Genomic DNA, 13,465 nt, shown 5'->3' with positions numbered 1-13,465 from the left:
GACGCCCAGGACGACCTCCTTCCTCATAGTTCGGAGCACCATCTCCTCCACCGGTGTAAGCACGATGCTGCACGGTGGCCCTCCACCGGTCCTCTTTGCAGAGGCACTGATTTTAGTGGCCTTCTCTTTCACCTCTTTCCTGGTGTCCCGCCACCGGTGCTGCACCTGTTTAACATCCCTGGGCGTCACAGAAAGGGAGCTCACATCCTGGGCTATCTTTTCCCAAATCTTTTTTCTGCTGGTCCACGAAATCTTCGACTTGAAGAGAAGGCCATGTTTTTCACATACCGCACGACACAATACCTCTTTCTCTTCATCCGTAAAGCGCGCCTTATGGGTTCACTTTTGGGGTGGCTGGCTGGCGCTTGAGTCTTCCTCTCGTTGCTGCTGCACTGCATGGTCCTCTAACTCACCCATAGTGCGCTTTCCCGGCATAGTTAAACCTGAACGGTGACAAAGAGCTCGTGATTAATGGACAGCACAGCAGACATTACATCTGTTAAAAGTACTACAAAATATTGTGGCCTCTGTATAGCCTCGATGAAGAGCCATTCCACAAATGGTTGCCGCTTTCCGTGCTCCACCTCCACCCGTGAAATCATTTGTTTCCATGGCATCTTTTCCTGAAAAGGAGAAAACAAGAAGGCGAACATGGGAACCAAAGGAACGCTAAACTCTACTCTTCATGCATGGACGCACAAGAAAAAAAGCATAGAAGACAGTAGCACAGGCACACGGAGCAAAGGTATGGCGGATTCTAGGCTTCCTCCTTGTGCGCCCAAACATAAGCGCACATGAAAGACCTGTAAATGCACCGGGATCAACCACGAGGGACACCGAATTTAAATGAAAAAAATAAAGCGTGCTTTGCACTGCTTACCTGCTTAAAGCCTTGACGATCCCCCGTTCAATTTCCGACGAAACTGTTGTACGCGTGTGTCCGAGTCCAAACAAAGTCGAAAGTGACTTCACCATTCACAGAAGCGACCTATATACACGGCCATGGTAGTAGTATGATGCTGTGCTGGCCAATTGGAAACGTGAGTTACCAAACCAATGGGAAACTCCAGTTTCAAAACCATTTGGAAACATCATTTTGGACCAATGGGAAACTCCAGTTCTAGAAAGGCGACAAAAATGGCGGGAACGACCATGGCGAACAGAAGGGCCGCTTAAGTCTAGGTTTGAGCGGCTCTTTTTTCTGCCGTTGAAAAATGGCGAACCCAAGGGCCGCTTAATTCTAGGATTGAGCGGCTCTTTTGTTCCGCCGATGAAAAATGGCGAACCGAAGGGCCGCTTAAATCTAGGATTGAGCGGCTCTTTTGTTCCGCCGGAAGCAGGAGGCACGGCGCTGGCACGTGCAATGACACGTCCGGGCGGCCATTTCTGTTCAAGATGCCGAGAGGGAGATCTCCAAATTTCTCTGACGGAGATGTAAGACTGCTGGCGCAGCTGGTGGCGGCCGATGAGCGCCACCTGTTCTTCCGCCCTGGGCGCCCGCGGGACCAGGACAGGGCCGACGAGGCCTGGCGGGCGCTCAGGGCACAATTCAACGCCCAAGCAGAGCGTCCAAGGGAGGTATGATCATAGGACTCTGTTTTTGACTATGTTGTGACATGCATGGAAAAGTAAAGGTTTAACATCTTTGATTTGTGGGTTTGTTTTGTATTGTTGTGTGTGACAGTTGGAAACTGACCCTTGACTTGCAAGAACAATTTAAATGGTTGGTCGCTTTGTAGAGCTGTGCCACTACAGGACCCATGGGACTTGACTTGTTAGATGTATTTGGGTACCAGATTTGTATTGTGATGGGGATGACAAAAGTAAAAATGACACCTGACTTGTTAGGTTTGAATGTAGTTCAGCCTCTGTAGTTCAACTTCCTTTTCCTTTTGTTAAACCGACAGATGGAGGCATTGAAGAAGCGGGCACGCAGGATCCGGAAGGAGGAGCCGGAGTACCTGAGGGCCCTGCGGGCCCACAGAAGAGAGGATGGTAGGTGCAGTTAATAGCCTTTACGGTGGAGCTGAAAGCGTTAAAGGAATTTGGTGTAATACTGTTCTCGATCTCTGCATGGGCAGCAGCAAAAGTTATACGTTTTCGCCTTTCAGAAAGCAGCAGCAGTGATGATGATGGCGGTGATCAACATGCTCCGCCGGAACAACGCCATGGTGAGCCTTTAATAGCCTTTTGTCACGCCAATGTAATTTGCACATGTACATGTGTGTAATGGTACCGGTTATGTTCCTGTTCAAAATGTTGCTAGGTTCTGTTTCTTGTTGTGCATGAATTCATGGAGGACGGGGTTAAGGCCTTAACTTTTTCTCTTTTCAGATACTTTGGAGGAAGAGATGCGGCTGCCTATTATCCCGCCCCCCACCATGGACCGTCCCACCGTGATCCTTCCCGTCCCAGTTTCCCTACCCCCCCCCCCAATCTCCCCTGCTCCCCCTGATAACCAGGCCACCCCCATTTTGGAGCGCATCCCTTTTATTTTGCCTGTCCCCCCCCCACCCTATTTTTCCTCCCCAAATCTCTCCTGCCCCGCCCACACCGCCTGCCATGGGAGATGAGGAGGACAGCGTCATTGACGTTGTCGGCCCTGCCACTCCAGGGCTGTCCATGGATGGGGATAGCCAGGAGGGCAGCATCGAGGGGCGCCTTGACGCAATGCTATACCCCTCCTGGCGCAGATCGACCGCACCATGGGCACCCTGGAGGGAATGACAGCGCGGGAGGTGACGCTCCTGTTCGACCTGCGTCATGGCCAGCAGGAGGTGGTTGAGCTCCTGCGAGCAATCGCAGGAGCTCAGTCACTGCTGGTCTTGGCGCGGGCAGGGTCACCACCGCCTGCAGACCCATCAATGACTGCGCTCCTCCTCCACCCCCATGGCACGCTCCCTCCCCTTTTTTCACGGCCCACAACCCCCACCCCCCGTTGTATATATTTTTGTATATGTTTTTGTTTTATATTGTTTATATTTATATTGTTTATAATTTCGTAAATATATATATATTTTGGAAGACACAATGGGTTCGTTTCCTTTAGCCAATTGTTTGCGTGCGATGATACTGTGGCCATATGGAGCACATGGAATACAAAGGGAAACAGAGCAGAAACAGAAGAGGAGAACATGGAATACGAGAGAAGAACATAGAATACAAGAAAATCTACAGAACACACGAAGAGCACATGGAATACAGAGACACTCAGACACTCAACAGAAACAGAATAGGAGCACATGCAATACCACGGTACAACTGGTCGGACTGGATCGTTACAGCAGGGGCAGACACAGATGGATATAACATAGGCTGGGGTCGGGCGCATACATACACCTGTGCGCCCGACCCCAGCTCAACAATGGATTTCTGTTGCAAACAGCAGGTTAGCGTAAACTTGTAATGAAAGGGTGCTATCACGCAAGATATGTGAAATTAATATTATTTTTTAGGGAAAAAGTACGAGCAGGGTTTGAACTGGCAACAGCCAGGAAATGAAGGGCTAGATCCTCTGTATTATAGCCAACCATAGAACCGGAAGTATGCAGGGCCGGGGGGGGGGCCATACAAGACCCAGAAAAGAAAAAGTTGGCCAGATCCCCCCCCAGGGGACCCTTTTTTGCGTTTGGGATGTGCATTTGGTTCTTTTCCTTTCATTTTCATTAGTGCACACTAAGTTTCATTTAGTGTGCACTATTTTGATTTACTGCATACTAGTGTGCACTATTTTGGTTTACTGCATACTAGTGTGCAGTATTTTGGTTGGGTGCTCACTATTAATGAAGAAAAAAAAAATGTTATGAAATGGGGGAAAAACACCTTTGACATTGCCTTGCTTTGTGTTCCAGTCGATTCACCTTGTCTCCAAGTTTACCAAGCTTTTTGAGTTCCGATCCTTCCAATCGTTATCATGTTCCAGTCCAGTCCCCACTCCCCTCCTCCCGAAGCGACTTACTTTTTGCAGCCCCCTCCGGACATCAGACGACCTCTCCAGCTGCTTGCGAAGATGGGCGCCTGCAAAAAATTAAGTCGCTTCGCCGCTTCACACTGTCAGTGTCTCTTCTCCCCTCCTCCCGGAGCAGGGCGCGAAAAGCAGCCTTGCTCCGGGAGGAGGGGAGAAGAGACACTGACAGTGTGAAGCGGCGAAGCGACTTACTTTTGGCAGCTCCCTCCGGCCATCAGCAGGAACGGATCGTGGCTCCCCTGCCTCCCGGCGAAGATGGACACCTGCACGGGGGAAAGCGGCCCCTGTGCGTGCAATTGGCCGCTCAAGACGTGGTGCTCTATCCAGTAAAATGGGTTGCGCGGGCCTAATGCTTCCCGGACCCTTCTTAGACGCGGTTTACGTTTGCATGAAATTAAAGTTCAGGATCGAGCGGTAGGCGAGCTGCACTGTGCCTGCGGCAACCGCGGGTGCGCCGGGCACTAACGCAGCTCTTCCTACCGCTCGGTACTGGATAGACCCGACTAAGAGTTGAAAAAGCCACCGATGACAATATCCTTTAGGAATCAGAAGGCAGTGCCCAACCTGCCTCTTCCTTCCCCCCCCCCCCCCCTCCAGGCTGCCTCTCCTGTCCCTGAACTCTCCCCCCTCACCTCTCCAGGAGCTTTTCAGTCTCGGGTCCTGCTGCTCCCCGACCCACGGGTCTTCCTCACGCTCGATCTTTGATATCAGAGAAGGTTTCTCAGACGAAGGGCCTGTGCCAAGCAAAAAAAATAAATAAAGAAATTATATCATGCTTTCCCTGCATTAAGGGAAATTATATTTTTAACCTAATAACATCTGGAGGGCTGGCAGTTTTCACAGGCATCTCTGTGAGTAAAAAGCAGCGGACATAAATGGGGTAGGGCGTGGGGGAGGAGCTCCTTGATGCGCAGGGAGAGGGGTTGGCACGCACGCATACAGTTATCTGCATGCACACGCGCCTACTTTCGCTGGAGAAAGGACCCGCGCTGATCGCGGGCACAGGGTCTGTGCGCGGCCTTCTTCCAACCCAAAAAGGATAACTGTTTCCACTTTGAAAACTTAACAAAGGCCGCAGACCTGTCGGCTCCACACACGGGCTTGATAGCTGCTCTCTCAGACAGCGAAGCAAAAAAGTTTAAAGCCACGCTTTGCTCTGAAAGGAGGTAGAAATATTACAGGAGGTCACCCCTGCGCACAGCAGATTACCATTTCAGAAAATATTAAAGCCCGAACAACTAAATGGGGACAGGAGATAACCAAATTAAATTTAGAAACTAAGTGGACTCTTTTTATAGGGGGGAGGGGTTTTGTCAGGTGCCAGATTAGAGAATTTGTGTTTGAGTTCAGCAATCGCTCCGGCTTCAGCTCTTGCAATAAATCCCCAGATTTTTGCCACCCTAGGCACAGGGCTAGGGTGCCTATCAGTGCATTCAGGCCTGTGGCTATGGGGATTAAGTACTGTGTTATGTTTAGATTAAGTATTGACCTTTAAAGAATCAGAGTTGAAGACGAGACCTGACATGGTCTCTCAGCAGAGAGGGTGGAGTCCGTCACTTTTATAACAGATTATAGGCGGGCTTGGGACAGATATGGAAGGAAGTGGTGGGTAATAAAGGATTGAGAATTCAGGAGCTGGAGAAGTTAATGCCGGGTTGCACACGGGAAATAGTGTGCTCATCATCAAAATGGAAACATTTCCAGGTCTCAACACAATTCGTGCACTTATGGTACTTATTCATTTTGTGTGGAGGTGGATGCTGACCTGTTTTGGGGACATTGGAAACTTGTTGGAAGTGCACACATTGTGTTGAGTCATGGAAACTTCATTTTGATATTATAATGGTCAGGACTTGCAGTCAAGAGTGTAAAATTCATTCTCTTGATTTGTCCATTTGAAGTCTGTTTTCTTTCAAGACTGATTTATTTTTTTTCTGTCTTTGGCAGTCATTTAATGTGAAATAAGATATTTTTCTAAAATTATGTTAACTGATACTGCATCTACGTTTGCTCTGACTTCTCTTGTTGTGTAGATAGTTTGTCCTCTCTGATTTTAAAGACCATTTCGAGCCATTTAAGCATACAAATTCTAACAGTACAAAAAGTAATCTTTACCCAGCGATGTCAGAGCTTCATAATTCTCCTGCATGGTCTCCTTGTAAAGCTCCTTCTGCCATTCTTCCAACATCTCCCACTCGTCCTCATAGAAATAGACAGCGACGTCCTCAAAGGTTACAGGGCCCTGGAACAGGAAGAGAGATTTGCTCAGCACTGCAGCACACACTCCTGACATATTGCCTCTGAAGCATGAAAATATTAAAAAATGATCTTCTATACTCACATTTGGATAGACCCCCTGGCATCATCTAGAATGCTAATTTAAGGAATTAACCTTTATACATAATGACCACTTCCTGTAAGTCTGAAACCTTCCAGGGTCTTAAATTTCTACAATGGAGAAATTACTTATTTGATAATTTCGTTTTCCTTCGTGTAGACAGATGGATTCTGGACCAGTGGGTTTATGCTCTCCTGCCAGCAGATGGGGATGGAGCAAGCTGACGTCACAGCATATACAGTCCTGCAGTGACCCCAGCCTGCCAGTATTCTCTTCAAAAGCAACTGTGGACAGACCAGCAAATAACTTGATTAAAAGAGGATTAAAAATAAGTAACCAGAACTGTACTCAACCAACAAGAAACAGAGAACTCGCGTAAGATTCTAGGTACCTCTAGAGCTAGGGACTGGATGAACACTTACCAGTAATCCCTTGGGAACCACAGCCCCACAGGAGGAAAGACAATCACTCAGCAGCAGAGGGCGGGAAGCTGAGTCTACACTAAGGAAAACGAAATTATCAGGTAAGTAATTTCTCCATTTCCTAGCGTGTAGACAGATGGACTCAGGACCATTGGGATGTACCAAAACTACTCCCCAACAGGGTGGGAGGCTGCCCGCGATCCAGTTAACACCACACGTGCAAAGGCTGCATCCTCCCAGGTTTGCACACCCAGATGATAAAAACCTATAAAAAGTGCGTAAGAAGGAGCACGTCACAGCTCGGCATATATCAACGGGAGACAACAAACTAACCGCCACCCATGACTCTGCCTGAGCCCAAGTGGAATAAGCCTTAACCTGAGCAGGCAATGGCTTTCCGGCATCCACATATGCGGCTGTGACTACCTCCTTAATCCAGTGAGCTATGTAGTCCGCGAAGCCAGAGTGCCCTTTCTCCCGCCATTGAGAACAAACAGGTGATCCATCTTTCAAAAAAGGTTCAGAAACCTCCAGATACCACAACAAGTCTCTTGATATCCAAGGAGCACAACAGGCAATACTCCTCCGCATCTCTGACTTTATCCAGGGACGGCAAGGAGATGGACTGATTCAAATGAAAGTCAGAGACTACCTTGGGCAAGAAGGATGGAACAGTATGCAGCTGTAATGCCCCCGGAGTCACCCAAAAGGAACGGCTCTCAGCAAGACAAGGCCTGCAGCTCAGAAATTCGATGCGCTGAACATATAGCCACCAGGAACACAGTCTTCAAGGTCAACAACTGCACTGAAAGGCTGCGCAGTGGTCGGAACGTAGGGCCTGCCAAAAAATCCAGCATCAAGTTAAGACTCCATAAGAGAACCGCTAACCTCAAAGGAGGCCTAAGATGCTTCACTCCCTTCAAAAAATGAATCACATCAGGGTGAGACAATGAACCACCATTCACCTGGCCCCTGAAACAGGTAAGAGCCACAACCTGCACTTTCAAGGAATTAAGGGCCCATATTCAATCCATCCTGCAAGAAGTCCACAATGAGTGGGATAATAATTGAACGAGGAATACCGCCATGCTCCTCACACCAGGCCTCAAAATCTCTCCATCCACACATAAGCCAAGGAAATGGAGAACTTGTGAGCATGGAGTAAGGTGGCAATCACTGCAGCAGAATAACCACGATTCAACAGGTGAACTCTCAAGGGCCAAACCATAAGACAGAACAGAGTCAGATCCTCGTGAAGAACTAGTATCTGCTGTAACAGATCCATGTGCGGCGGAAGGAGAAGGAGTGTTTCTACCAGGAGTGTTTGCAAATCCACATACCATAGATGCCTGGGCCAGTCCGGCACCACCAGGAGTACTAGTCCCCTGTGGCCTTCGATCTTGGAATTATCCTGCCCAGCCACGAAAGAAAGGCATAAAGTAATCTGTCTTCTGGCCAGACCTGTATGAGAGCATCTATTCCCAGGGACCACAGATCTCTCCTGTGACTGTAGAATCGAGGAACCTTTGCATTGCAAGAAGTCGCCAGCAGGTCTAGGAATGGAAGGCCCCAGCAATTCAGTAGCCAATCAGAAAGCAGTACTGTAAACCGGACGTAATAGAAGACTAACAAGATACTAAAAAGATAAAAAGAAGATGTAAAAGAACTAGAGCAGTAGCGGCTGTAAATTCCGTACAGAGTCTAGAAATTATTTACATGTAGTAAATTGTGTAAAAACTTACAAATAATTACGGACAATTAACAGAGAAACATCAACAATTTTAACATAAGAAGTATAATTACAAAAATATAAAGATTGAAAAATGCCACACATGAAGTCAACAAGAGAAAATAGTGTGGTAGATTCGAGGATCCAAATACAATTCAAGTGAAATAGCGCCATTCAATTTCCTTATTTAACCCATACGGTGTTAAATTGTGCAAACTGAAAATCCATCTTTGCTCTCTACGAATGAGAATCTCAGAGAAGTTGCCTCCGCGGTATGGAGGAACAAGTACATCAATTACACAGAAACGGAGATCATAAATGTTGTGTGACTTTTCAATCCAGTGAGGAACTAAAGGGGCATTTTCCCGAGAGTTCAAAATAAGAACATAACATGGCATACTGGGTCAGACCATAAGAACCTGGCAAGTACCCAAAAACTAAATCTATTCCATGTTACCGTTGCTAGTAATAGCAGTGGCTATTTTGTAAGTCAACTTACGGTAATTAATAGCAGGTAATGGACTTCTCCTCCAAGAACTTATCCAATCCTTTTTTAAACACAGCTATACTAACTACATCCTCTGGCAACAAATTCCAGAGTTTAATTGTGCGTTTAATTGTGCTCAATTATCCGAGTTTTTATTGATTTCGTAGTTTTTCCAACATAGATTAGTTGACATGGACAGAGAATAATGTAGATAACATCAGATGTTAAACAATTGGAGTTGAAATTGAGTGCGTAAATTTTTTTGGACTGGGGATCAGTAAACGAGGTTGCGCATAATGAAAGTGAACAAACCAATCATGCTTTACAAGGACTGAGACCATCATAAATAGAAGGAGATTGACTTAGAGACCTTAGTTCTGAGTGGACCAGAAGGTCACGTAAATTTCTGCCTCTGTGATAAGTAAACCGAATAGGAAATTTAAAAACATCATTCATGTATGGATAACAAAGGCCAATAACGACGGATTATAGAGACAATTGTCTTGCTATGAACAGCGTATGGTAGGATACAGTGTCTGGGTGAAAGTCAGATCCATAGCAGCTCACTCGGACATAGCCCACTTTTTGAAGGGAGCAAAGCAACTACGACCCCCACGCAAAGTAGTTGTACCGTCTTGGAACCTAAACCTTGTGTTAAGAGTGTTAGCAGAAGCCCCGTTCGAATCACTCAAGAGAATTTCAGTAAAGGATTTAACATTAAAAAAAAGACAGCCCTGCTGGTGGCAGTTTACTCAGAAAGAAGGGTTTCAGAGTTGAAAGCCCTCTCGTGCAGGGATCCCTACTTATCCTTCTCCGAGGAAAGGGGTAACCGTAAGGACGATGCCTTCATTCCTACCCAAGGTTGCCGCAGGTTTTCACATCCAACAATCAATTTCTTTACCAGCATTCAGGAAATCTGAACGTGCGGAGAAGAGAAAGGAGCTAACATTTCTGGATGTCCACAGGATGCTCCTGAGATATTTAAAGATAACAAATGCTTTCTGGAGATCAGACAAGCTGTTTGCAAGAGAAAGGAAAGGGGAAGCAGCATCCAAAGCATCAACTTCCAGATGGATCAGAGAAGCTATACAGGCAGCAAATATTATAAAAAAAAAAGAGGTAGATCGGCACCTGGGGAGCTACAGGCTCACTCGACGAGAGCACATGTGGCATCCTGGGCAGAATACAGGTCAGTAGATCCAATAGACAAATGCAGAGCAGCCACATGATCTTCAATGCATCCATTTTCAAAGCATTATAGACTAAACTATATGAAAGGAAAGAAATGGAGTTTGCAACAGGAGACCTAGAAGCAGCTCTGGGAGTCTCCCACCCGGGTTAAGGACAGCATAGGTAGATCTTGTTGGTGATGACTGGTCTGGTAGGATGTACAGGAAAGTTCAGTTAAAGCTCACCTGCTAATTTTCTTTCCCCAAGTCCTGACAGACCAGTCCAGTTCCCCACCCAAACACTACAAAGAAGGACTTAGAGGACAGGATAATCAGAAAGAGTTGGCAGGGAACCACCAGTATAAGGAAAGAGACGATCAGGCTTCCAAGGAAGAGTCTAGGGGGGGCGCAGACCAAGCTAATAGCTCTACTTTCTTTTTGAAGCTTTGCAAAAAAGAAAAAAAAAAAGAAAAAAATTACATATATATATTTATTAGGCAATCAATAACATTATACACACACACACACACACACTATATATTGATTATAAGGATAAAAATATAGTCCCTGAGGAAGGGAAGAAAAAGGGTTTTTGTTACAAACAAAAATGGGGGGAGAACCATTTCAGAGGGCAGGAGACCATTGCCCCACCAGTAATTTAATTTTTTGAGAGAGATTCAGAAAAAAATGGGTGGAGGGGGAGAGAAGAAAACCAGAAGGAAGAGAGCCACTGGGAAGAGGAGGCGTTGGCAGAAGTCTACCGAGTACAGTCCTGTGGCTCTGGCCTATATAGGGTCATGACATCAGAAAAGGAATCTAGCACTCTGCCTCCATCTGCTGGTGACTGCTGGTCTGGCAGGACTGGAGGAAAGAAAATTAGCAGGTGAGCTCTAATGGAGCCTTACTGTTGCATCTTGCTCAGTTGTCAATGGCAGTGTGCAGTTGGGTAATCCTTGCAATGATTTTGAGAATATTTAAAAAACTGGGCAAACAGACAAAGTTTAAAAAAAAAAAAAAAGATGATGCACGGTAAGACATGTTACTTTATATAGGGCCAAGGATGGAGGTGGTAGTTAAGATGGCGACTATGTTTTGTGATGGCGGTGGTGGTGATATTAAAAGAGTAGGCGGGGACACAGTGGAGGAAGCAGTAAGTGGAACTTTCAGTTTTGACTAAGGCTTCACTGGGAAGGACTCTGTGGGGCACTATTATAGAGATTTTAAGAATAGGGACAAAACAGAGCGCCTGACTCTGATGTGATTGAACACACACTCTTGGGATCTGGAGTTAGACGTGCTACTGTTGCGCCACGAGGTGGTTTGCCGAGGAGGGTTTCCGGCAGAATTATCAGATGGTGCTAGTTAGTGGGAGAATAACAAACTCATGTAGCCAGACTGAATATTTCCTTTGCTCTTTTGAGTCTCCTGACTATAGTGGGGCATTGTCGGTCGGCTTTCAAATCAGCACCCAGCAGCTTTAGCACAGACTTTGAGACAAGCAGTTAGACCCATGTGCACCCAGAGAATCAATCTGTCATTACTAGGGGGAGAGGTTTGCATTCTTAGACATAATGATGAAGACGACAAAATCAATCATTTTGATTTAAAATAAAGTCTGGAAGAGAACAAATCAGTTTTGCAATGGAAGACACCAAAAACTGTTTTGAGGAGAAGAATCGTTAGGTGAGCAGGCTAGCTAAAGAACGAAAACCCAGCAGAACAGAGGAGAACGCTGGGAGCTATATTGTTAGGGCTAGAACTGAAACAAACCAAATTGCTCTAAAAAAAAAAAAGCATGCAAATACCATGGCTTAGAGATTGCATCAAAGTGCTTCAGGTTGGCAAAACTGAAGGGGTGCTCAGCTCAGGCTCTTGACAGCAGTATTCTGAGCATGGAAATAAAAACAGAGGCCGATATTCAAAAGCTGTGATATTAAATGGCTTATCCTGCTAAATTCTAGCCAGATGAGTTAGCGGGATAAGTTGGGGGTGTTCCCGGGGCAGGAGCGGAGATAGCCGAATATATGTATCTGGCCAACTTTAGATCAGCCTAGGGCGCAGCCAGGGTTAGCTGGTTAACCTATCCTCCCATCTCCATTTGGTTTGTATAGTTACCTTCTTTAGGTACATGGGGAAACTAGGTAGGCCATGTGGTCTTTTTCTGCCACCATGTTTCTGTGATGGTTATCACCAACTCTTCCCCTTATTACTATTAGCCAGTAAAGAGTCTGGGGCTGATATTCAGCCGCACTGCGTCTACTTAAGTTATCCGGATAGACCTATCAGCAGCGCTATTATGCCTCTGAATATCCTGGTTAGGTTAGCCACACTCTCTCCACACCATGTCCTGCCTATTTCAATGCCTTCTCTTTGTTGGGAATATAATTTTATCCATCACTTCATGCCTCTGACGTCATGGACTCTGTCCTCAGAAGCTCATGCTTTAATAAATTGGTTAGTCTAGAAGGTGAAACCTGATGCCTGTCATTTCTGCTTCACCAGACTAACACGGCTCTCCTTCTGAAGATTTTTCACCAAGGGGAATAAGGCAACTTATACCATTAGAACTTTTTTTGTTTTTAGATAAAATAAAACTTCCTAAAATGCAGATTCAGACAGATAGATTAAAAGCTCCTATTAATGTGCTCCAGATACATACAAAGGGCTACTGGCAGGCTACTGGTAAGAAACAGCCCTGGACCAGATGAGTATCTTATCGATTTCTGCAAGAAACATATGCAAGACTTTATCCTCCAACTAGTTCAAAAACATCCACAAGGTTACTGGCAGGAGCCAAGTCCAGCAACCACACGAAGTCTACCCTGGCACTCCACTGAAAGGCCGACGCAATAAAGTGCGTCCAGACAAATGCGCGTTTCACGTGCACACAGCCAGCCAGCAACGCAGCATGGAGATTAGCGCGTTTAAAAAACGCATTCCAGACAGCGCCCAAGGCATACAAATTCAATGGAAATTAAGACATCAGCTATTAGTGCCCAATGCAGGAAAGGGCCCAACGCACATTTTTTTTTATGTGGGAAAATTACTCCACCTTCAGAGTTCGAGTTAAAGTTTATTTACAGTCAAGAGCTCACGAGAAACAAAATAATGTGGTCCTCTATGTTGCAGTAAATGTGCCCCTTGTAGGGTAGGGCTGTCTAGAATGATTAGTATAAGATGTAGTTAGTTGGGGTTAGAACAAAAAATAAAAAAAATGTATGCTGGGCAGTGTGGAGCGCGGATTAATGATCCGCCAAAGGATTTCTTTAAAAATAGCAGGCAATTCCTTTCGCTCAGCAGGCATTGCAGATTGCCTTAACTTCGTGTAAACGCTGCACTTTTTGTTAGGAACA

The 13,465-nt window shown here is 46.0% G+C and overlaps 1 protein-coding gene across 2 annotated transcripts in view; it reads right to left on the bottom strand.

The window, feature by feature from the left end:
- The window catches only part of LOC115083746 (oocyte zinc finger protein XlCOF6-like), a 52,457-nt gene that overhangs the window by 25,147 nt on the left and 13,845 nt on the right, over nt 1-13,465 (bottom strand). For both annotated transcript variants that reach the window (XM_029587741.1, XM_029587742.1), the window contains exons 2-3: nt 6,083-6,209; nt 4,600-4,701 (exon numbers count right to left, since the gene is read on the bottom strand). In XM_029587741.1, the coding sequence (XP_029443601.1) occupies nt 4,600-4,701; nt 6,083-6,209 (229 nt within the window). The remainder of the gene's footprint in view (nt 1-4,599; nt 4,702-6,082; nt 6,210-13,465) is intronic.

This window comes from Rhinatrema bivittatum, chromosome 2, assembly GCF_901001135.1.
Source record: "Rhinatrema bivittatum chromosome 2, aRhiBiv1.1, whole genome shotgun sequence".
Lineage (NCBI taxonomy): Eukaryota > Metazoa > Chordata > Amphibia > Gymnophiona > Rhinatrematidae > Rhinatrema > Rhinatrema bivittatum.
Note: the sequence above shows the minus strand (reverse complement) of the source record. Positions and strands in the feature narration are given on the sequence as shown.